Below are 25047 nucleotides of genomic sequence, written 5' to 3' on the forward strand. Positions count from 1 at the left end.
TCAGGGACCTCCAGAGTAGCGGACGGCAGGCTGGCGCTGAGTGTGGGAGAGTGGGCCTGGGCGGAGGTGCCTGGAGTCCACGGCCCTTCGAGTGTCTGCAGACACATCTGGGTCAAACTTGTGCTGGCCAGCTGAGTGACAGGAAAGAAGGGGCTGGGTGAGAGAAAGGTGTAGGGTTGCTTCTAGTTTTTGGTGCCAAAAATGGAATATGAGCAGTTTCTGGGGGAGTCTCTGGACGCAGTGAGGAGAGGCTCATCACTGCTGCTGTTGCTCAGGAACCTGACTGTAAGTTTCCCCTGCTCTGCCACCAGTAAGTCTGAGTGGGACGTGAGTCGTGTGCCTGTGGTGGGGTGCTCCCCTTCACCTTTGCTCCCGTGTGTGCATGTCCGTGTACATGTGCCCAGCACACACCACCTGCATCCACATGGGAGTCTGACCTCTAGACAAGGTTGTTAAAAGCTTAAGGGAGACTTCTGAACCCAGGAGAGGCATCTGGCGTCCTCTGGAGCTGAAGCCAGCAACATTTCCCAGGGTCTTGGGGTGCAGGTGGAAACCCAGAGACGTACAAGGCCATCGGCATTTGAATACAGCAATGCTTTTATTGCTTTTGAGGGTTTCCCAGAGTAGACATCATTCTATTGCACAGCTGTTTCATTTGGCGTTTGAGAAAGTTGCGGTTAAAACTGCTTTCTTCAAAGCAAAGACAAATGTGATTAAAGGTAAAGGAGAGCAGGCCTTAGAGGGGCGGGGCCCATTACTTCCCTCCCCACGTGCACCATCTTTGATTAGCAGCTGCATTTGGATGGTACTTTTGGCCCCCAATTTCTAGAGATCCTTTTGAAATCCTAATTGATGGGGCCCATCAGGCAAATCAGAGCCCAGCCCTTCAGAAACTTGAACAAGACTGACCCCCACTGGCCTAATTAGGGTATTTGCAGAGAGCTGGAAGCTGACAGAACTAGCTGGGGCGAGCCTGTTGGTCTTAAAGCAAGAGGAATAGAACTCCATAAGCTGGAGGGTTGGATGGTAGTTCCGCCCTCTGCAGGCTTAGTAAACCCAGGAGACAGGCACCCACTGTGGAGAGCTGCACGCCTGGTTGAAGGCTTCTTGCAGGTTCTTAAGGGTTTCCTCGACGCCGTTATTGACGAGTGAGAGGTCGAAGTAGTGAGCATACTGGCTGCGGATGGCCTCCGAGTCCTTCTGCAGCTGCTGCAGGGCTTCGGTCTGCAAGGGGGAGGAAGAGCCGAGGATGGGAGCTACAGCGGGACAGACGAAGGGGGAGTAGTCTCGTGACTACTGCCTCGCTTTGAATCACCAGCTTCAAACCTTAAACCCTAACACCCCAGGGCAAAATGGTGTTCGGGCCTCAGCCACTGCCCCAGGCCTGGCAGAGCTGGGGGCACTGGCCTGAGCTGGTGGTAACGGGGGTCGACCCTGACCACAGGGCCTGAGCGGATAAAGGCCGGGGACCTGGAGGGAGGCGGCCCAGGGGCAAGGGCGCTCTCTGGCTTTTCCATCTGGGGCACTGGCTGAAAAAGATTTGCTAGTTTGGTTGCTGATGCTGAGGAAAGACACCCGGCCTCAAGAGTCACCCAAACAGGAGTTCAAGTCCTACTCATTCCGACCTGGGGTGAACCGTGTAATTCAAGCTTTAGTACTGTGCCTGACACTCTACTCTCAATGGAAGCAGCTGGGATTAGCAATACCACACGAACAACACAGACACAGAAACCTTAAACCCTGAAGACCTAGGATGTTAACACTAGGGCATGGAGAGGCAGTAGTTAAGACCAGTGCAGTTCTCGGAGGGTCTCCAACTAACCCGGCCAAACTGGTGGAAAACAATTTGTAACTGATACCACAAATGGCTACTTAACAGAGTTCCTAGAAATTAAGAGCAACCTGACAGAACTAAGGCAAAGACCTGACTAGGCAGTTCACAGAAGAGGTAATACAAACGGCCCTTGGCAGTCTGACAGGCACTCAGCCACTTCAGTGCAATGAGGTTCCATTTCCCCTCCACTAGACTGGCCCAAAATGGGGCTGGATAACAGCTTTCCACCACCTCAGTAGCCATCAAGAAGGGAATGACGAAACCAAGCAATTCTGCTCTGTATGTGCCTCAGAGCCCATGCAGCCACTAAGAAGGACTGAGAAGGCCTCCATGTGCCGATCCGGACTCATCTCCACTGCTCAGTGCAACAGCAAGTGCCTGGGGGGCGGGGAGGGCGTGCCACACCGCGTGCTGGGTTCAGCGTCGCCGCTTCCCGCACCTGTGCTTCTGCAACAATGGCTGTGTCTGACCTGCTTTGTCCCTGCTACCAAGCCCAGGCACCGGCCTAGCTAGTGGCTTAACAACTGTCTGCTGAGTGACCTGAACATGGCTTCTGGGCCTTGCAGGAAGGACAGCAGGGGCCAGGGAGCTGTCAGGAGACGGGGTCACAAGCTGCAGCCAGGCTTGGGTGACCACTCTGGCCCAGAACGGGGCGGGGGCTCCCAGTCTGCGTGGCCTGGAGTGTGAAGCCTGCCCACCCCGAACAACACCTTCATTCCCACCTGGGGGCCCTGGTCGGTCGGTGCGATAAACACGATGAAAGGTGAAAGTTCTGCCGTCCGAACAATCTTCAAGGTCTAGAAGAGGCAGCCGAGGAAGGAAGAAAGGAGGGGAAAACTGGAGTTAGCTGTCACCGTTTCTAGCGCTGCGCTCGCTCCAGGTCACCGGGGGCCGAGCGTGAAGCCAGCCAGAGCTCCTCCTTTCCCGCCCACCCACCTGCGGCTCAATGTCGAGGATGGCGATCTTGTCCTGCTTGTGAATCTGCTGCACTGTTTCAAATTTGGTGCCAAACATGTTGCCGTGGTAGCTGCCAAACTCCAAGAACTCATTGGCAGAGATGCTCCTGGTCATCTCCTCGGTGGAGATGAAGTGGTACTCCTTCCCGTCCTCTTCACTCTTCTTGGGCAGCCGGCTTGTATCTGCGCGAGAACCCAAACCCCTGACCAACTTGGGGTCCCCACCATCCCCTCAGGCCTTGGACCCTTCGGGTGAGTGCAGGCAACAATGCAGACCCGGAGATCCCCTGGCCACTGAGAACACACTGAACCTTTGAGAGCCGACCCAGGGACGCTGGGGGTCAGAAATGAAGACATGACAGATCTACAGGGTCTAGTCAGGATTTCTTGGAAGTATATTTAAAGTCTACTTTTGGGGGGAGGGTATATGAGGGTCTAGCTCAGCAGTAGAGCAGATGCTTAGCCTGCATGAGGTCCTGGGTTCAATCCGTAGCACCTCCATTAAAAATAAATACATAAATAAACTTAATTACTACTCCCCCCAAAGAAAAGCTTAAAAAATAAATTATTAAAAAATTAAAAAAGAAAAGTCTCCTTTTCATACTTTGGAAAGAAGAGTACTTTGGTTTGGTTGAAGCTCATATTAATGAATGCTGAAATGTTCCAAAGTCACACCAGTTACTGCTACTCGTATAAATGGTCCTGTGGGTAAACTGTGCTACAGATACTGTAGCTGAAACAAGCCTCCCCTGCGTCTCATCTCACTGAACGCATCGCCTCCCCTGTCTTCTGCACCGTCCACTTGTCTCCTCAGTCCGCAACTACCCACGCAGCTCTTTCTTTCCAACTTAAAACGACTCCTCTTTGACCTGTGTTACCCTCACCTCTCACCCTCTTTCTCTAACTCACTTCTCATGCCAACTTCTGTAGTTTTTTCTACTTCAGTTCTCACTGTGTCCCTGAAGGCAAAACGGAAAAGCAATGAATAAAAAAATACTAATATCAGGTTTTGATTCCAGTTTTCTACATGGATTCACTTCTGGGAATGGAAGTTATCGAAGCGCCCACCTGACCACCGGCCTGATTCTTCTCAGATCTAGAACAGCTGCCGCTTTGATTTAGGAAACATTTCACGAAAATGTAATTTCCTTCACCACTCAATGGACTGAGAGTGATTTAGGCACATTAAAAATGTTTATAGTATAAAGTAAAATGAAAAAAGTAATAGAAGTTTTAACAGTGTATTATTTGCTTAATTTTTAAAAGAATAAAAATGTTTACTACCGCTTGTTATGTAGACAAACAACATAGCTATTTTGTTAGTTGGAGTAATTATGGGTACAAATGTGGTTCTTTCCAAATTGTGTTTTGCTTTTACAATCAAACATTTAAATTAAAATCACAAACAGAAAGACTGCTAGGGTGTCTCAGGCAGGGAGTGGCACCCCCCCCCCCAAGCTACTCACACGGGGCGGGGTACGCGAACTTCTCTGGGTTCTGGCTGAGCAGGGCGTTCTTAATGTGGCTGCGGCCCACCCCGCTGGCTCCTGGGAGGGAGGGAAGAAAGGCTTGGAGAGAGAACACAGCAACTCATTCCATTTCCAAACGCTCAGAACACTTCTGAGGGCCCTATAGTGTGCTGACAAAGCTCTCTACCATATGCACTTTAAAAAAAAAAAGCACAGGACTGGAACATCCCTGCTGCCGGCCGGATGGACAGACAACCTAAAAGAATCAGTTGCTGAGAAACTCATCAGCTTTGCTCTCAGCTGTAAGGTGAACCCAGATGGGGCACTGTCTGCTCTACATGGAGGACCCAAGACACCTCATTTCTCTTTTTCTTTCCTTGTAACTGCCCCCCCCCTTTTTTTTTTGAGGGAAGGAAGGAAACTCAGAACAGAGATATCCTCTAACTGGCAAAGCAGCACAGAGGGGCAGTGAGAGGTACCGATCAGCACCAGGGTCTTCCTCTTGAACGCGGGGAGCCGGACAACTTCCTCGTAGGAAACAACATCCAACTGGTCAAAAACTAGAGACAAAGAGAGCCGAGTGACACTGATTCTCAAGCTGGGAACAGTGGGCCAGTCCAGGGACAGTTCTTGGACTTGAACGTTCTGGACCCCATGCCCTCCTCTTCCCTCTGCTCTCTTAGGCTCTTGGATGCTCCCCCCACCCCACCTGCCATGGGAGGGCAAGAACGAGGCCAGAATTCATTCTCAGTGAAACACACTGCCCTCTAGGGTGGCTGAGACCTGGCAGCTGCTAGTGCTGATGGCACTGATGTACTGAGAAGGGTCTGGAAGGCTGTGCAGTTGGCTACCCGCTTTGCAAGTGCGGGCTCGGTCTCACCAACCGCACTTAATGTGATCAAGGGAACCCTGAGGAGGTGGCCTGCCTTCTGCGTGCGGGGTGCCCCCTGCGCCACCTGCCCTGGGCAGCTTACTTGAGCTGTGCTTGGCCAGGTACTTGTCTTTGTACTTCTTCTTCTTGCCGAAGGGACTGCAGCTCGGAGCTTCGCTAGGGGTGGACCGAGCCACACTTGCCACCCGCCTGGAAGGACAAGATGACCAAGGGTGTTGGGGGACACTCGGTGTCAAAGCCCCAGGGTCACCCCGACCCTCCGCCAGCTGCTCCCCCGCAGTCTCCCTGTTTCTCTGTCTCTTTCCATGTCCCTCTTGTAAGCCACTCTCTGTTGTCTCCTGCCTCACTCACGCCAATGCTCTTCCCTGTGCCAGTACTGAGCCCCCACCTCTCCTGACGCCGGCCCCCCTTCTCTCAGCCTGTCTCTATGTGTAGAAGGAAGGCCTAGACAGAGGGAGAAGGACCCAGCTGGAGTGGTGAGGGAGGACGTGATGAGGGTTCATGTGTCCAAGGCAAGGATGTCCGCAAAGTGCCTAAGACAGCGTCTGGAGCAGTGGCCCTCAGAAGGGACTTGGTCCCCTGTGTGCTGTGACTGCTGTGTGCTTCTCAGCAGATTCCAAACACAACCCTGAAACAACTCACTTTCTCTGGTCCAGTGGTTTTTGAATTCTGATGAGCCCACCTCACTATGAGAAATATACTGTACACTGCAAGCCTGTATTACACACTTGTACACCTATAATAACACACACATGCAACACTTTCATAATACAATACCATCTGTTACTACATGAAATAGATTCTAATACTTCTACTTTGCTGATTTCTATACAACACTTCCTGTTTATAAACTCCCTGTGCACTGGATCATCCCTGGAGATGAGGCCCAGAATCCTGGCTTAAAACTACAATACTGCTATGTGAAAAACCCCTTGAGGTTATAATCTTTACCCTGGAGTTATTTGGTAGAGGGCAGTCCAGCATTAGCTGTGAGACCACCTTGTCCGAGGGCCACCTGGTGTAACCTAGGCCTAAGTGAGCAATCTGAGTTGGGGACAGGGATTACTTTTCCTATACGCCAGGAATTTGCATAAAGAACACATATTTAAAATCTGACTGTCTTCTGCAGGACTCAGAAGATATCTTCCCAGGACACCAGTCTGGGAGGCAGGAGACCAGGGAGGGGGGGCTCCAGTCCCAGCGTGGTCACTTGCTCTACAACCAAAGGGAAAGCCTTCAGGGAAACAGAGGTCTGCAGATGAGCGAAGAGCTATTCCGGCACCTGTGCCTGCCAGTCAAGCTTCTGAACTCCTTGTTGCCCACCCCCTCCATGATGCCAGGTAGACGGAAACTAGATGTAAGATTACAGATTTCTGGAGCGAAGCAATTGTTTGTGCAGGCATGGGGCCCCATCCACACGCCAGTTCCGCCCGGACCTGGGCAGCTCACCATTCCTGCAGCTCGGGAGACGGGATCAGCCCTGCTGAGCCCCTGGAGGAGCCCTCCACCCGTCCCTGCCACCAGTTACTGTCATCCTTGTTGATGATCTGAATGATGTCCCCAGTAACAAACTTCAGTCCCGCCTCCTTGCAAGGGATCAAACTGTCCTTTTTGGGATCATAGTCAAACTGTGCTCTCATGAACATCTGCAAGAGAAGGCGGGGGGCGGGGGACAGCCTGACGTCCTGGGTTCAATCCCCAGGACCTCTGTTAAAAAATAAATAAATCTATCCCCCCCACAAAGTAATAATTAAATTAAAAATAAATAAATCAATAAAATTTAAAAAAAGAAGGCGGGGGACTGCAGCAGCAACTTCAAGAGAAATGCTAAGTAGAAAGTTCTGCTGTAAATAAGCAGGCTCTGGACCGACTGACTAAAGGCGGAGAGACAAGTGACTGCAGAGGGGGCAGCCCTGAAGTGCCTTTCTGGGTCAGCACGTTTGTGGTTATTGGGTCTGAGCTGTCAGGCTTGGAACACAAAGCAGCTACCATCTGAAATGCATGTGTTTACTGAGAAATCTTTTCACAAATACCATAAATAAACATAAATGTGCCTGAAGTCTTGAAACGTTGATATATGTTGACCCCACAATCTATTTCTACGCAGAAGTTGTCAGTTACAATACATGGATAAATGTCTTGACCATAGCATTATCCATAAAAGTGAAATATTGGAAACAATCTAATTTTCCAAGAATGGGGCATTAGTTAGGTACGGTTACCTACTGAATATATTACCATGCAACTATAAAAACCAATTTGTATAAGAATATTTAATGTCCTTGGAAAATGCTGCTGATACAATATTAAATGAGAATATCATTAAATAAAAACAATACCCTGTATGCTTGAAATAAAAAAAATGTGTTTACAGATAGAAAAAAATTGGAAGAAGTTATATCAGAATTTAACATCGGTTACCTCTGATAGGAAGATTACGGGTACAAATCCAACCCAAAGAAATAAAGAAAGGAATAATAAAGAGCAGAAAGCAATGAAATAGAAAACAGAGTTGAAAGGATCAACAAAGGTGACACTGGTTCTTTGAAGATTCATGAAATTAAGAGCCTTAGCAAGGCTGATTTTCAAACTAGAGAAGACACAATTTCCCATTAAAGATCAGGAGATACACTAGAGACATTTAAAAGGTTATAAGAAGATATGATAAACAGTTTCACACCAATATGTTTCATTAATCCCTTGAAAAACACAATTTACCAAAAATGAAACAATAAGAAATTGAAAATATGAACATTCGTGTATCTATGAAAGAACTTGAACCTGTTATTGAAAATCAACCTCCCCTGCCCCAAACACACACACAGGTCCTGACAGCTTCAATGGTAAATTTCTCCAAGCATTATCTGAAGAAATATAGCCAATATATAAAAATGAGCTTGCTGTGGGGTGGGGAGAGTACAGCTCAAGCAGTAGAGCACATGCTTAGCAAGAAACAAGGTCCTGGGTTCAATCCCCAGCATCTCCGTTATAAATAAATAAATAAACCAAATTACCTCCCTCCCCAACCCCCCAAAAATAAATGAAATAAAGTACATTTAAAAATAGAAAAATAAAAATGAGCTTACTTTCATTAATCACCAGATAAATGCAAATTAAAATCACAATATAATACCACCATCACAATGGCCAAAATGAGGGGAAAAAAACCCAGATAATTCTCAGTCCTGGTGTTAGAAGTCAGGGTTGGGGTGACTAGAAATGAGCACAGGGCTTTCTCAGGGTGCTGGGCACGTTCTGTCTCTTGAGCTGGCTGCTGGTCACATGGGTGTTCAGTTTGTGAAAATTCAACTAGTTTTATACTTACGATTTGTTGTGCTTTGTTGTATATATGCCCATATATAGCAAAATTTCAATTTAAAAAGTTTACTCAAAGAAAATTATAGCATCATACTATAATTAATCTGTGACAGAAACTTCAGAGTCATTTGTTTTTAAATCCCTTCTTCCACATTTACCCGCAAGGACCTGTTCAAGCTGTTTCTCTCCTTGCCACTGATGAGCTAACTGTGTATGAACTGGGTGTGTAGTCATCTCTCCTTATGGCACCCCCATTTTCTAGCAAAGTGACCTGTACATGGTAGACTCTCTTTACTTTGGCACTATTAATTACTGGGTTTATTTATTACTATTTAAAAAAACACTTGCCAATTTTCTTTGTGCAAACTTGTATCGCACAGATATTTCCTTTTCTGGTCCTTTGATGACTGGTGAGATTAGAGAATATTTGCTCCCTGGCCACTTGTATTTTTCCTCCTGTGAGTTAGGAAACTACCCTGTGCCTTTACATCCACTACAGACAGGCAAAGCACAGTCATGCCAGTGGTCAGAAACAAGGCCTGCCTGTTGGTAACGGATATTCAGATATTCATTTAGTTCAGAGGGTACCAGGCAGCTACACTTGCTGGGATATTTAGAATCACAGCATTGCAATCAAAGCCAGAAGAATCCAGCCATCCTCACGATAGAGAAAACAGAGCCACCTACCTGCAGTACAGGAAGACGGTTTTGCTGGTTGGGAATTACTTTCAATGAGATCATTCCTTTGGTTTCTTTCTATTAAAAAAGAAAAGGGAAATGAAACTAACTTGGGTGAGCTGGGGTTTCACTAGGTCAAGTGTTTTTCCCAATAGCTACCTTTACCGCACACTTTGAAATCTCATAGGACAGTACTTCGTTCAATGCAAAAGTGGCATGTGCCCCATAAACCAGCAGAATAACATGGAGATGTACAACGAACAAAGAAGAAAAGGTTAATGATTTTTCTTTCTCTCCACACTTGACCCAAAAGGTCCTGAGAAATACCTAAAACAAACCCTGGCACATACCTGTCTCCACACCAATGAAAACATTTACAAATATTGACACACGTATATACGTATTTGTATGTTTCTGTTTTTGTTGTTTGTTTTTACCAAAAATGAGATTATACAATATGCATTGCTCTGTAACTTGCTTTACCTGGTTTCCGTTACTTCATGGGTACAGTTCTAGACCAGCACATGGAGACCTCGCTCATTCTTGTTAATGGCTGTGGCTGGGTCCTACTTTATTCAGCCATCACCCCCATTATTGGGCTTGTCGATTGTTGCCGGTTTTTTATTTTTACTCCCATTTTCTGCAACAGACATCCTTGAACATATATCCTTCCATATCTGCATTTGATTGATATAGACTAGAACCCCATGATGGAAATGCAGAATCAAACGGTAAAACCGTTTTCATGGCTATCCCACGTTATTTTTCCAAAAGACTGTAGAAATTCCACCCTCATCAGCAATATATGAGCAGCCCTTTCCCCCAAATTCTTGCCAGAATTACATATATTTCATGGTTGCTTTTTTTTGTAAATTTATTTCCGTAACCAAAGTTGAGCAGCTTTTCAAAAGCTCATTAGCTATATGCTTTTTCTTTTCTACCTTTTGTCTGGTTTTCTATTTGGTTGTTTGTCTTTTTATAATACAGTTTAGAAGCACTTTAATAACTTTTAGAGTTATTAACTGTCCACCTATTAGAGGCACAAGAAATATTTTTCCAAGTCTATTGTTTATGAAATCTTTTGCCACATAACACACGTTAACTTTTACAGAATTGATTATATTTGCATAAATTAAAAAGCAGCACAGATTTTGAATGTTCACATATTCAAAATGTTTGTTATGCAGTTGGTTGATGTCTTCTAAGATGCTTTTCACCTACCTGCTCTCCCTACAGTGTTTTCTAGTCTTTCCTTTATGGGAGGAGCTGGGTTGTTGGTCCTATAGAGTTTCTCACTGCTATCAGTCAGCAGTTGAATCAAGAAAAACGCTTAATCAGATTCATGTCCAATTTCAGAGGTGGTATCTTTTCTATACTTTTTTGTTTGACAGTAGCAGCTGTGGCTGCTCAATGCTCGGTCAATTACTTCCCCTCAGAGTTGCCAAATGGTGACAGTGCAACTCTATCAGCCCTTCACTTCTATAGACAAACCTTCCCCTAATTAACTCTCTGATTACCCAGCAGTAGAGTTCATCTATGGAAAAAAGGACAAACGCATCGTTTTTTCTCTTGATTTACCAGTTTTCAAAGTAATGAACTGGTTCCCTCGCCGCCTCCAATTAGCTCATATATAAATGTGTAAATACACACACCCCATCACCACAAGTAACCTACTACAGAGTTTTCTTTTATAAACCCCTTTGCCTTCCACATTAATCTGCCATGGTCCTGTCCGTTTTTTTTTTTTTTTTTTTCCTAGTTTCTTAAGGTGGGAGCTGAGGCCAGTGATTAAAAATACCTTTCTCATTTTCTGATACAGGCATGCCTGCTTGAAACTTCCACTTGGCACTTCTCCAGTGATGTTCCATAAAATCTGACAGGCTTGGTTTCCATTTCTATTCACTTCAAGATATTTTCTAATTTTCTTTGTGATTTCTTCTGTGGCCTGTGAGTCATTCAGAAGTGTGCTAATTTCCAAATATTTAGAGATTTCCAGACATCTTTCTGGTTTTGGTTTCTAATTTCATTTCATTGTAGGTGGACAATACACTTTTGTATGATTTGGGTCCTTTAAATATGTTGAAGCTCATTTGATGGTCTATCCTGGAGAATGTGGCATGTCTGTTAGGTCAAATTGGTTTATAATGCTGTTTGCATCCTCTAGACCCTCACTGATTTTCTGGCTAATTGTTTTGTCATTTATTATAAGAGGGATATCAAATCTCGGATTATAACTGTGGATTTGTCTTTTTCTCCTTCCAGTCCTATCAGTTTTTGTTTCGAGTATTTTGAATACTTCAAGTATTTGTCCACTCATTAGGTGCATGGACACTGAGGATTTGAGGTGCTCCAAGAAGTAGGGTAAATCTGGTCCCCGTTCCTTCATCTGGGTCAGACACAAGGTCTATCCTTAAACAGGTTCCTCATCTCTGTCCCAAGTGAACAACCACAGTCTGGTTGAAATTACACTTTTCCCCAAGTTGTTGAGTGCCTGAGGTGTGGTTCCTACTGGTGGTGGCCAATGACCCCCAAGCACTGCATGGTGTTTTGTCATGCTGTGGTGACAGGAGTGGTCTCTGGTGTGCTCGGGGCGGGGGGTGGGGGTGGAGATGGTGCTTGACAAAGATCAAGTGAATTTAAAGAGCACATTCAACTTTTCCATCCACTCTTCATAGCAGATCCAGGACGTGAGAAGAGCAATTACTCTCATCTTCCCCCTTACAGGTGCCTTAGAGAAGTTAATTCTTGGGGGTGGAATAAAAGGAGCGCAGGGATTCAGGGCTGCCACTCAAGACTGGGGCTGTCTGCCACCCAGTCTGATGTTCTTTCTAGATAAACACTGCAGGTTATTTGCCTTGTATCAGAAGTTTGCTAAATGAAAACAGAGAGCTGTCATTTCTTGCCCAGAACAAGGACCAACAGTGGTTAAGAGTCCCTTCAATGAGGCAGAAACCCTGTGACGGAAAATGAGGCCCATGACACCAATGCGGGGCCACACTTCATGGAGATAATGGCATCGCGAATACCCACCATTGCCTTCTGCAGCTGATCTACCGAGTGATTAGTCACGTTTGTGCCATTGATTTCTAGGATCTCATCCCCGACGTGAAGGGAGCCTAGCACAAAATGAAAAGTCAGTCCCCAGCAGAACAGATGTTCAAACAAGAGCTGCCAATGAGACGCGAGACGCCACAGACAGACTGTGTCAGACACAGAGGACTGAAAACATTCAACCCTGAGAGATGCGAATGTTCTTTAGACTGCCTCCAGGGACGTATCGAGGCAAGCACTTGACCGTTTACCTAAAACCACCAAATGCTACCATGTGGTAAAGTTAATCAGCGCTTAAGATTCTCTGTGAAGAGTGGTTATGAACATCTGTGCCGCCCTAGACACCAAACAAGCGCTGTCACTAAAGGATGCCTCTGAAAACTGATGGCGGCTTCACATCAAGGAGATACAACATCTACTTGGCATCATTTATTTGACAAGTATTATCTCAGTTTAACTGTTAGCCCCAGGAGGCAGAGACGGTCTGCTTTCTTCACTGCTATGTATTCTAGGTCTATTGCAAGGGGCTTAACTAATTAGAGGGAGAGCTGGCACCACTGGGCAAGCACACGAAGATGTCACCACACAACTATTCTAAAGAGCCAGTTATGATGCCACAACAAAATCTCTTGGCACAGACACAAACACACTCCCGGGGAGTAACCAGCTCATCACTGAACGAGGGCCGAGGAGCCCAGCTGAGTACCTTGTCTGTGAATCATGCCACCGTGCAGAATCCGTGCCACCGTGCACGACTGCCTCTCATTCAGCTTCAGGGTGATGCCCTGAAATGAAGCAGTGACATGGTCAGCTTTATTTTAAGGTGATTTATTGGGAGAAATGTTTTTCATCTCTACCCGAGGTGCTGCTCTGAGGAGGAGCTGGGCCTAGCGGCACCTGGCGTGCGGGGAGAACAGGACAAGGATTACCATGGGCTCCTCCGTGACCTTCTCGAACTGTATGAGTCGCACCTTCCGCACCTCCTGGCCCTTGGCCTGGGCTGGGCTCCCGGGGGCCGCAGAGCCATTGGTGCACGTGTCCTCAGTCACAGCATTCAACTGGGGCGATGCGGCCTATTGGGTCAAAACAACAGAGTGGTGTGTGAAGTGGGCAGCACTCTGAAACCCCCAAAGGCTCTGCAAAGCAATGCTTATTCCTGTGGTAGCCAGTTTCACTCACCCACCACCCCTCCCACCCCTCCCACTGCCCCAATGTGACACACCCACTGTGACTCCTTTACCCAGATCTCCAAGACAGCAAAGCTAGATGAATGACACTAAGAGATGGAAAGACGTCTTTATCATAAATTGGAGGTAATTTCAGGCACCAGAGTGCTGATGGGAGGATGGTCTTTGTAATCAGTGGTGCTGGATCGATCCCATATGGGAAAATGAATGTGGATTCCACGTCATTTTATACACAAAGCCCAAAGGTGAAAAGTGATCCGACCAAACTTTAAGACAGTGTAAGCTTGGAGTAGGCAGAAATGTCTTATACATGATATAAAGGATCCAAACCATAAAATGAAAACTGAAAGCATAAGTACTTCAAAGTAAGAACATCTGCTCATCAAGAAAGGCCACTGAGCGAGGCGCCGGCTTAGGAAACAGAGGAGTGATGACCATCAAAGCGAACAATTGATTTCATCCAAACTGAAAGCTACTCACCAAAGACACTTAAGAAACCAGAAAGGCATGGCCCAGCCTGAGAATAAAGGTTTGTGATTCTTCCATCTGACAAAGACTGATATCCAGAACGTCCAGAGAACTCTTAGAACTCAGTAACAGGATGACACGTAATGAAAAGCTGGACAAAGATTTGAACAGACTGTTCACTAATGAAGATGTGAACAGCCAATAAGCACCTGACAAAATGCTCAACATCACTGTAATTAGGGAAACACAAGGTAAAACCACAGGATACCACGGCACCCCGCGAGGAAGGCTAAAATGAAAAAGGCAGGTGCTGGGAACTCTCATCCACTGCTGTGGGAATGCTTGGCAATTTCTTATATAACGTTAAACACACATGTGCCTAGTCTCACTCCTAGAGAGAAAGGAGAACACGTGCCCACGAAGAGGCTCATACATGAATGTTTATACCAGTTTTATTCTTGGTAGCTGAAAGCAGAAACAGGTGTCCAGGTGTCCACTCACAGGAGAGCAAATAAACTACTTGTCACACATCCACATAATGGAATAGTGCTCAGCAGTAAAAGGACCAAACTGCCGGTACAAGTTCCTATGCGGATGGACCTCAAAAGCGCGATGTTGCGTGGAAGAAGCTCTACGCAAAAGAGTAGCTACTACAATGGTCCCATTTCTGATGTTTTAGAACAAGCAAAAGTACAGTAAAAAAAATGTAAACCACTGCTTGCGTCTGGTGGGACGCTGGTAATGTTCCATACTGTGACAAGGGTTTTGGTTCAGGGGTGCATGCAGTGTTCAAACTCACCTAGTGCATTTCACTGTATGTAAATTTAACCACAAAATTAGGAAAAAGAAACGTAAAGAAATACTGAGCTCTAGCCAATGGTATGCATGCTGAAGCCTTCAGAGGTGAAGCAGTCTCATGTTTGCAACTTATTTTGAAATGCAAAAAAAAGATAAATAGACAGATGGTTTTGGGATAGATAGGTGCTAAAGCAAACATAGCAAAATGTTAAGTGTGGAAAATAGGAGGCATGGTTAATGGAAGTTACTATAAAATTCTTTCATCTTTCAGTGAGTTTAAAAACTTTCAAATGAAACACTGTAGAGAAATGGCATTAAGAGCCTGAAATGGGGGAGGGAATAGCTCAGGCAGTAGAGCGCATGCTTAGCCTGCACAAGGTCCTGGGTTCAATCCCCAGTCCCGCCTCTAAAAATAAATAAATCTAGTAACTTCCCTGCAAGAAAATAAAATACTAAAAAAAAAGAGGGGGAAAGGGCCATGGAGCGGGTAACTAGAACCCTCATGCCCAGCAGGTAAGAGCATGAACTGCGGAAATCATGTGCACCAAGGGATTTACTGTTATACAGTGTAAGTGTTGAGCCATTTGAGCGTAATCTGAGGACAACTTCTATGTGTTTCCAAGAAGAAAAGCACTCTCAAAAGTGAAAATTGAGCATTACTATGATACCATCATCTGGTCCTCAGTTCATACTCAAATTTCATCATCTGTGCCAATCATCATGTACCTCGTCCAGGCTCCAATAAGGAGCATGCAGTATGCTCAGTTTTCACATCTCTCTAATCTCCACCAGTGTGCACAAGTTCCTCAGGCTCTCTCTGTCTTCCATGACCTTGTCATCTTTGAAGAGGCCAGGCCTATAGTTTTGTACGTGGTCAACTTGAGTTTGTCTGATGGTTTCTTGTGATTAGATTAAGGTTATGGCTTTTTGGCGGGGATCCCATGGAAGTGGTGTTGTGCCCTTCTCAGAGCAACACTACTCTGAAAAGCCCAAACCTGGAGCACCTCCCAAATCCATCAACAGTATGAGGAACAAATGGAGTAATCGCACAGATGACCACTCTCTTCTCCTTGAAACGCTCCTTCTCAGTCTCCTTTGCTGGTTCTTTCTCATCTTTCTCATCTATGGCTGCTGAAGTAGCGCAGGTCTTAGACAAGGCCCGTAGAAACTTCTCAAAGTGCCCACTGGCCACTCCTGATAAAATAGTAAATCAAAAACAGTATGGAAGAGGAACAAATCCAAGCAAAGGAGACTGAGAAGGAGTGATCATCCGTGAGATTACTCCAAACTCAGCATCTGAGTACAAGCTGAAAATGGATGGCAGCTGCAATACAGCCACCCCCAGGGGTGCCCCTTACAGACAGAGTGGAGGGAAGACATTCCCAGTGGGTGGGGCATGAGTGGTGCACCTTGTGGAGAAATCTCTGTCTGTCTGTGTGTCCATCTATCTAGATCTATATTCATTCACTCATTCACTTGTTCCTGGGCAGCGCCCAGTGGCCTACCCAAGGGCCTAGAGAGAAAAGGACTGGAAGATCAGAGGCAAGGATGGGAGAGGCCTGCGGATGGATACATGTCTCATAAGATAAGGGTGCTCCTTACAAAATAATATACAATAGCACTTTAATTTGAATGGACTTTCATCCTGATAACACGGTGACATTTGAAGTTGTGTTGGTTACTAGGCATCTTCAGATGAGGGAAGTGGTGAGAAAGAGAAACCGCCTTGGCTAGCAGCTAGAACTGCAAAGAAGTCACATGATGCCGAATTGTGTGACAAAGGGCTGTATTTAGAAAGCTGACTTATGACACCAGGGGGCACAGAACTTGCAGGCACTCTACATTAGATGAGCCAGTCAGCCCGTGAACACTGCACCTGCGGGCCTGCGCAGGGCTTCAGGTTGGCAGCTCACAACCTGCGCGTACTCTGGGCCCTGCTTAAATGAGAGCAAAGCGGGCAGGGAGATAGACAGCCCCCCACACAAAAAAGGAAGTCATCGGGGGTGAGAGATTTCAGAGTTTCTAGACTCAGAAGTCTCAACACAGAGAAAGAAATGAGGCTTGGGGTGAAACGCTCTCCCAAAAAGCTGCCAATCCAATCTTCAGCTCCACTGTCAAGGCAGAAAGAAGGGCCAGGCCAGGGCCATGTGGCCCAGAACTTCCCCAGCAGACTTCTGTTCATGTCTCCTGAGCAGACGTGCAAGCACGACCAGGAGAAGTGGGATAAAGCTGCTGGGTCGGTAGCCAGTCACAATAATGTAAAACGCATTTATAGTATGGTTTTCCCTTTTCAGAATCTGCCTCTAGCGAATCACCGAACAATTACAGGTAAAGGACAGGTGGTACACGTGCACACCCTGACAACACTAAGTCGCACACACGTGATGGGGGTTGGAAGGAAAACAGAAACGAAGGGAAGAGGCTCCTGATCGTGTGACTATAGCAAGAGGGAGAATAAATGAAGGAACAAGTGTCTAATTTAAAGTTCTAATGGTAGCCAAAAAAGCAGAAGTGACAAAGTAATGTCTCCCTGATCTGTTTTACTTTGGCTACACACTTGTTTTGTTTAGTGACAATCAGGAGATTCCGACTGCCCTTTAAAATCTCAGAAGACCTGGCCGCGGGACACTTCTGACTCGCCTGCACCTGAGATGTGATTCCTCACACACAAGTGGTTCCACTCGCCTGAGCCCTGGAGGGTATGTTAAAAGCACCTCTGGACGACGTGTACATGATGGAAAGGCACAGGCCCTTGAGTAGTGAAAAGAATTTTGAAAAGGAAGAAAGTGGAAGGGCAAAGACATGAGCATATATTTCAGTAAGGAGGATATGAAAGTGGGGGAGGTAACAGCTCAGGGGCGGAGTGCGCGCTTAGTGTGCACGAGGTCCCGGGCCTAATCCCCAGTCCCTCCTCTATAAGTAAATAAATAAACCTAAATGCCCCCCCCAAAAAAGAAGAGGCTACGAGGAAGGATGGCAAATGAGGCTATGAAGAGGTGTTCAGTACCGTTACGTATCAGGGAGAGATGATACAGCCATTCAGGAAGGGAGTTGGGCACTTTCTTAAAAAAAAAAAACCTAAACAACTACTTTACATCCCAGCCACAGCACAACAGAAGTGTTCATGCAAAACCTGTGCATCAAGGTTCGTAACGCTTTAATCCATTACTAAAACTGGGAAACAACCAGGACGGCCTATAGTAGGTGAGCAGTTCAAAAGACTATGGTACATCCTCACTACGGGCCATTTCCCAGCAATAAAAAGACTGCGTACTCTGTGACTGTAGTCATATAACATTCTTGAGATGCCAAAATTATAGAGCTAGAGACCAGGGCTCAGAGACAGTCGGGACTAGGGGAGACAGAACTGTAACGCACTGGGGAGGTATTTGTGGTGATGGAGCAGTTCTACATCCTGACTGTGGTAGTAGATCTTGTCTGGTACCAAAGAATGGTATGGGAACTACAGATCCTTGAGAAATATGCATTGTGCAGGTTCAGTTCCCATACTGTGAGATTCCCATTCCTACTCTGGGATGGGAAAGTGAGAGGCCACGATACACAGTGATCAAAGCACTCCTGTTGTTGACCTGGAACTCTTCAAAGCTACGTAGCTACTGCCACAGATCCATTTAAAGAGCCTGAGATCAAATCTCTCTTTAAGCAGATTCAAGAAAACAGGAGACAAAGCAGCACTAACTTGGAAAGAAGAAATCTTTTTCTCAAATGAACCATCTGTACTATTGTATGCTTTTCCTGTGGATGTGTAGTATAGGTTGAATGTATGGAATGAGGAATTGAAGGATCACTGACTGAATGATTGCTGTGAATAAATGATGAACTCAAATCTCAAGTTTCTTGCCTCAAAGCATGAAATAGAAGTGAGGACTTTCCTTGATCCTCGCTGACCAGTGTCTTTTTACTAGTAATTGTGGGGCTGAGAAAGCTGAAAAACAAACTCAGAAATGAATTCTACAGGTTTATCAGCAACTATCAATGAAGCGTGTTAGCAACGACAGCAGAGTCTACAGGTGGCCATAAAGTCTGGAAATGTGGATCATATTATTTTATCACGTGCTGTAATGTATCACTGATGAACCGTTTGTGATGATTTACCTGTGACCCAGCCTGGGCGGACCCCTGCCTGACGTTCTAAACAGTGACAGCTCGGGAAGTCTTAGTTCACAGAAAACAAAATGCCCTTTGAAAGGAGGAGAAGCCTACGTGATGGTGTGCTTGGAACAGGCAGATATTCGTCTTATTCAGCTTTATTACAGAGATGACTTTTCACATGTCAGCCTTTAAATTAAGGACTCAGCAAAGCTCACCAGAGGCAGGGCACATTCCATCCAGAAAAGTTCAGAGTTGCGATCGCAAAGGCTGGTCTTTTAAATGTGCTTATCCATCAAGATGTTCCCGTTCTGATGACTAAAAGCCACAATCACACTTAGCCAGAGGTTGCGAATGGTGACTAAGATCAACGGACACCTCAGATGTGGGAACGAAAGGACAGACACAGGGTAAAGGTGATTCCTCAGTTCAGCCTGCGGCTCTGGGCCCACACAAAGTGCACGAGATCCCAGCATCATCAAGTTTGTCAAGTCATGGTCTGAGGAGGAACCACTCAATCATTCATTTACACAGCAGAGAGGACATATGGGAAATACAGCCTCCATCAAGCTTAAGGTGGTCATAGAACACAGACTGGGGGAACAGCTTTCCTCGAAATAAGCAAACAGAGCCTCACAGGGGGACGGGGAAGCAGGGAGGAATCGGGCTGCAGACACAAGTTGGCCCCAGGCCGTCCTACTGCTCAGAGGCCCAGACCAAGAAGAACAGGGAAGGTCATGACTTTGCCCCAGGGTCTACCTGCTCATCTGGTCACGGGGCCCCTGCACTCCTCTGTTTTCTTGTTTCCACAGCTGCTAATACCTTCCAACGTGCTCTAAAGATACGTATCTGTGTATTCCCTTTACTTTGTCTTCCCAGGCTGGAGCCGGTTTCTGAGTCCTCCCCACCACCAAGCGACTCGGAAGCGACATGAGCGATATGAGCGATGGTGGACGAGCAATGGACGTGAAAGGTAGCAGACTGCACTCGGCCGAGTTCCCCACCAGGGACTGGGCAGGACAGGAGGGGCTCTGGTGGAAGATGGCTGCCCTTTGCTCTGCAGCCTCCTGGCCTTTAATCACACGAACTGCCGGAGTGGCCACGCCTCCTGCTCTGAAAGCCCTTCTGAGGAAACATCTGCAGGTTTCAAAGGGCAGGGGCAGTCGCTAAAAGTAAGCTGGTATTAAAAAGAGATGGCAAACTTGGCTGAGGTGGGGTGGTGGTGAGGGGGGTAAACCAAGCAGGGGCGACTAAAAAGTTGGCTTCTCATCCAATCGGATGAAGAGCCAGTGACAGCGAACACAGCTAAGAACAAATGCTCGCCCAGCCCACCATGAGGCTCTCTGCCAACTGCTTCTCCGCGGAGGCTCAGAAGGCCCAGGCCAGGGCAGGGTATAGTTCAAGTGGTAGAGTGCATGTTTAGTATGCACAAGGTCCTGGGTTCAATTCCCAGTACCTCCTCTAAAAAAAATCATAAATAAATAAATAAACCTAATTACCTCCCCCACTAAAAAAAAAAATTAAAAAAAAAAACACAAACAAACAAGGCCCAGGCCAAGGAGGCAAGTGATCACTGGACAGGGCAGACCCTGGGACCTGCCCAGCCACAGCTGCCAGCCTCCCACAGACCTAGGCCTGGTCAAGATCATATTCTGCTTTGTGGAAAAAAACAAAAAAACAAGAAAAAGTGCGAGAAAACCAAGTGTGCTGAAGGTATTAGAAACAGGTTAGCACTGTTTAACCACAAATGACAAGAGCTGGGGGACAGAGCTGGGGGGAGAGGAAGGCCTAAGAGTCAGGATTTTCTGGCAAGAACTGTCTTCAAATCACAATGAACTAGGCAGATAAAGCAGCACAGGGCACCTGTCCAGAAAAGGCAAAAACCGACACAGCTGGGGCTGCGACATCACAGCTCTGAACTGCATGGCTCCAGTTACAGTCGGATTTGTTCCCTAGCAAATATTACAGCCCCGCACGGCCCACAGTGGGCTGATTCCATGGACGCGGAATCGAGGTGACAGGTGAACCGTGGTTCCGAAAGAATGGCCAACTACCAGTTATATGGAGTGGCCAACCACCTGGGGGATCGCTCTCCCAACTTGGCTCCAGGGTCAACTGTCTGTATTTTGCTTATGTATATTTCTCTATATGAAGGGACAAAGTGAAGAATCCGCAAAGAAAATTCCATGTTACAAAACCTGTACTCTGGTTCCCTAATTCAGAGCTTTTCTTCCTGTTCCCCACCCTGGGGTCACTTCCCCTCCTCCCAGACTCCTTCTTTTTTAGCAACAGTGCAAGATTTGAGCAACTCACAGATTAGGGGAAAAATCTCTGCCATCAGAGAAATGTCAACTGATTCTATCTCCCTTGCCCCAGGGGACAAGACCTTGTCAGCCCAGAATCTTTGCACATGGAGGTCCCTTGCCCTGGACCTCTGTTTGCCAATTACATCCTGAACACCCCAAGAGTCAGGCTCCAACACCTTATTCCCTTCCTGGTCCCGGCACCAGGCCTGGGCACAGCAGGCAATGACAATGCTGCATCAGAATGAGTGACTAGCAGTGTGCAGTCATGTGGCATCTGACGGCCTAAGAGCCAATAGACAGGTCTTAGTGGAAACTCACCTGGAGCCTGACTTAGATCTTAGGTCATTCTCGATGTGGGATAGGCCCATGTGAATTTTCAGGGACTGTCAACCTATTGCTTCCGGTCATGGGAAAAGTGCTACTTCAAGTAGGACTGAAGAGAAAAGCATTATTAGGAATTTTACAACCAATTTTATGTGCACTAATGGATTGCTATAAATAATAAGGACAGAGATGCGGGAATTTATAGCTCGGGGTAGAGCGCGTGCTTAGCATGCACAAGGTCCTGGGTTCAATCCCAGCACCTCCATTAATAAAAATAAATAAATAAACCTAATTGCCTCCCCCTACAACACACAAAAAGAAGGCCAGAGACAGCTTATAAAATCAGTTTCCCCAAGGTAGAAAATGTATATTTAAATACAGGAGGCAGGATATAGTTCAAACTTACTGCAAAATTATCTTTTGACAATGCTTTTTCAATAGTAAATGTGGGCTACGATCAGAAGTGAAACTTTGGGTTTTGAGTCCTTAGAACTGTTGTAGAAAGCAACACCCCCTAAATGAAGCAACATAAGTTTATGAATTCCTCTCAAGCCAGTGACTTCCTTAGAAGTTTTCCTGGTTCTTGCCTGTCCAGGAAAACATGCTGACTGCTACTGGACAGGCAGGTCTCAGGGGGTCAAGCAATCTCTCACCCTGTGGAAGTTTAGCAACTTTTCTTCTTATTCATATCCTTACATACAGCCAAACCAACTGCCTAACCAGTAGGCTGTCTCCAACGTTCCAGGACAAACTCACAGCTCCACAGGGCCTCTCTTCAAAAATGCACACAGTCTCTCAAGCCTACTCACAAGGAGCAGACAGCTTTACTTGAGGTCTGGGTGCTGAGGCTCAGGTTGTGCTGAGCGCAGGGGCCAGGCGGAAAAGACTGCACACTGTTGGATTCCATCTAGAAGACAGTCTGAAAAAGACCAAGTTTCATGTTTCCCAGATGTTTTCAGGGTGGTTTCCAGGTTTCCAGGGGTGGAAGGAATAACTCTAATAAAGGACCACAAGGGAACTTTCTGGAGTGATGCAAATGTTCTACATTATGATTATGCTTATGATTACATGATTGTATGCATCTGTCAAGTTTCATGGAGCTGTACAATCAAATTTGTGAATTATATATCTGCTAAGTATACCTCAATGAAGTTGCTAAAAGTAAACTTCAGAAAGTTTTTTTTTGAAAAAGTTAAGACTCAGCCAAGTGAGCTGACTGTGAGGAATCAAAAAAAAAAAAAAAAAAAAAAATCAGGGCTAGGGGAGGGTCTAGCTCAGTGGTCGAGTGCATGTTTAGCATGCATGAGGTCCTGAGTTCAATCCCCAGTACCTCCATAAAAAAAATCACATGTCCAAGCTCATGAGGTAGCAGGTAGTTTTAGACCCTGATTTCCTCCTAGTGCACATTTTACCGCATAACTTCTAATTTTGTCTTGTTATCTGAACAACCATAGTGTCTTCACCACCTGTTCCCCTTCTGCCACTCCTTTAAGCCTAGACTACTGCAGTCTTGATTTGAAATGACAGGCAGGTTTGCAGGGTGCACTCTGACTGCAGTGGAAAGGAGAGACGATGTGGCGAAGCAGACAGCACACTGAGCTTTAGCGCTGCAGATACAAGCTCTGGCCTGGGTTCTGACGCTTATCGTTTCAGAATCCCCAGCTCTACAGTCTGCCTTACCTCACGGGTCTTCAGTTTTCTCATCTGTGAAAGTGGAAGATTTTGCTGAATCTCTAATGTCCACCTCTCCAGTCACTTATCAATTTAGCAAACATGTCTGAGGACCCACTTACTAGGCTTTTAAAATGTAAAAAGTGAGGGTGAAACAGCTGTGCCGTGGAAGACCTTGCAGTTTAGGAAAGAGATCCAGTCTGTGAGCTCTGAGGCTGGGTTATCTCAGGCAACACAGCTTCTGCCTGCCTCTCTCTGTTTCTTTGTCTCTGTGGACATTTACTCTTGGGGCCTGGCCACCGTGACAGGGAAGGCTGGGGTACATGGGGGGCCGCCAGCCTGTGCCGTGGCTGATGGCTCCAATTGGGAGATGGCCTCAGCGTTTAGAGGAGTGAGTGCGGAAGCATTTGCTGGCAGTGCCTGGGTGGGAGAGGCCCTGAGTGACAACCTTACCTTGCTGGGTCCACGCCACACCCAGAAGTCTGAGAGATAACAAGAAAATGATCACCCTCCCTTCCAGGCATCCTTGGGGACAGAGGTTAGCAGTACTTACTGGCCATCACAGGAATCTGGAGGGCAGAATTACCTCTGCAATGATCCTCTGCTCACAAATTGCCACGGACCACCCATCTGCACTCTAGTACCCGGGGCCCTGCCTAAATGCAGAGGGACAATGAGTGAGCACTTTTGAGGCAGGCTCGGCTTTTACCAGCCTTTCCGCTGACAGAAAAACAAGCATTTCGACAACAACCAAGCAGACTCACTCTTGGATCCGTTCCTTCAAGTCTTTCTGTTACCCTACTTCCGTCCATGAAGAAGTTTTCGTTGACCTTAATCAGCGCCCTGGCCTCTCCAGATTCCCATCTGGAAGTGCGACGAGGGGCGACGACCCGAAGTCCCGCACGAACCCCGCTGGCCGCCGCGGCGGCCGAACCCCCGAGGAGAGGGCCGCAGACGGGGCAGGTACCGCGGCGGGCGGCGCGGCCTAGAGACGAGTACGCGCCCCGCTCTCCGCGCCAGGGAGACCCGCGGGGCCGCTCACCTCGGGCCGGCTGCGCTTCTGCAGCAAGTGCTCCAGGTAGAGGTCGGAGAGCGCCGTGCGCATGCTGCCCCCGCCCTCGCCCTCGCTCGCCTTGAGCGTCATCTTGCCGGAGCCGGGACGTGGGGACGCGGGGACGCGGGGACGCGGGGCCCGGCAGAGTCTGGAGTGCAAGAGCTCGGGGCCTGCGGCGCGGAGGCAGCAGAGGCGGCGGGGACGCGGCGCGGCCGGGCCCGTCACCACCCCGCAGGCGGCGCGCCGGGCGGGAGGAGCTCCGCGCACGCCCACGCCCCGCCCACGCCCCGCCCGCCGACCCGCCCACGCCGGACCCCTGAGCGCCGGAAGGAGGCGCCGCTCTGGCTGAGGGCCCTGGGGCTGAATCCCACAGGGGCGCTTAGGAATGAGGCCGCCCCCGAACCGCAGAGGCCCCCAGACTCGCGCTGTATGAACACCCGACGCACAGCCTGGCCGAATTCGGGGGGATGCTGGGAAGCATCCGAGGGCTGCGACGGCCGTCCCTGCAACTCCAGGCTCTACCCATAAATCGATGCGGGCGCAGGACGTTGAGAAAGTACCTCTTAGCGCCTGTGCTGCTGGTACCCTGTCATTTACATGGCTGTCTGCAGTTCAGCGATGGAAGACCTGATTGCCTCCAACAGCAAACTGGTTTTACTCGTCTTAGGATACATCTCCTACTGTGAATGCCACCAAAAATTGATGGATCAGTGGAAGCAAAGGGAGCCAACATTCTTTAATATCCTAGCTCCTTCGTGGCGTTAAAACAGCGGCCTAAATGACGAAACACTTTATGAACAAAACAAACATCTACTGGCTTACACAGCTCAGGTCTGCCGACCATCTGTGCACATCTTTACCTGATAAAGGCCTTGCCCCCTTGACCCCAAGCGAGTAACCTCACAGTATTATAAGCACTTCATCACTTTAT

General features: G+C 47.3%; 1 protein-coding gene across 2 annotated transcripts; it reads right to left on the reverse strand.

The window, feature by feature from the left end:
- Nucleotides 1–575: 575 nt before the first annotated feature.
- On the reverse strand, nucleotides 576–24365 carry MPP1 (MAGUK p55 scaffold protein 1). 2 transcript variants are annotated; one of them, XM_074359877.1, is made up of 12 exons: nucleotides 24105–24365; nucleotides 13128–13271; nucleotides 12905–12983; nucleotides 12178–12263; nucleotides 9157–9225; nucleotides 6601–6797; nucleotides 5234–5340; nucleotides 4739–4819; nucleotides 4257–4337; nucleotides 2771–2973; nucleotides 2557–2631; nucleotides 576–1256 (listed from the first exon to the last, which is right to left on the reverse strand). In XM_074359877.1, the coding sequence occupies exons 1-12, from the start codon at nucleotides 24204–24206 to the stop codon at nucleotides 924–926; spliced, it is 1557 nt and encodes a 518-aa protein (XP_074215978.1). In that variant the 5' UTR covers nucleotides 24207–24365; the 3' UTR covers nucleotides 576–923. The 2 variants fall into 2 exon arrangements, with proteins under 2 accessions (XP_074215978.1, XP_074215979.1); XM_074359878.1 differs by having other exon boundaries at nucleotides 576–1224; nucleotides 24105–24364.
- Nucleotides 24366–25047: the final 682 nt, after the last annotated feature.

This window comes from Camelus bactrianus, chromosome X (assembly GCF_048773025.1).
Source record: "Camelus bactrianus isolate YW-2024 breed Bactrian camel chromosome X, ASM4877302v1, whole genome shotgun sequence".
NCBI lineage: Eukaryota > Metazoa > Chordata > Mammalia > Artiodactyla > Camelidae > Camelus > Camelus bactrianus.

What these genes read in the sequence shown, in the direction of transcription:
- MPP1 (XM_074359877.1), bottom strand. Translation starts at nt 24,206, where the DNA reads ATGACGCTCAAGGCGAGCGAGGGCGAGGGCGGGGGCAGCATGCGCACG. An exon ending in AGAAGCGCAGCCGGCCCGAG is followed by an intron (nt 13,272 to 24,104) that starts GTGAGCGGCCCC and finishes TTGACCCAATAG; the next exon opens with GCCGCATCGCCCCAGTTGAA. An exon ending in CGACCGACCAGGGCCCCCAG is followed by an intron (nt 1,257 to 2,556) that starts GTGGGAATGAAG and finishes GTCCCGCTGTAG; the next exon opens with CTCCCATCCTCGGCTCTTCC.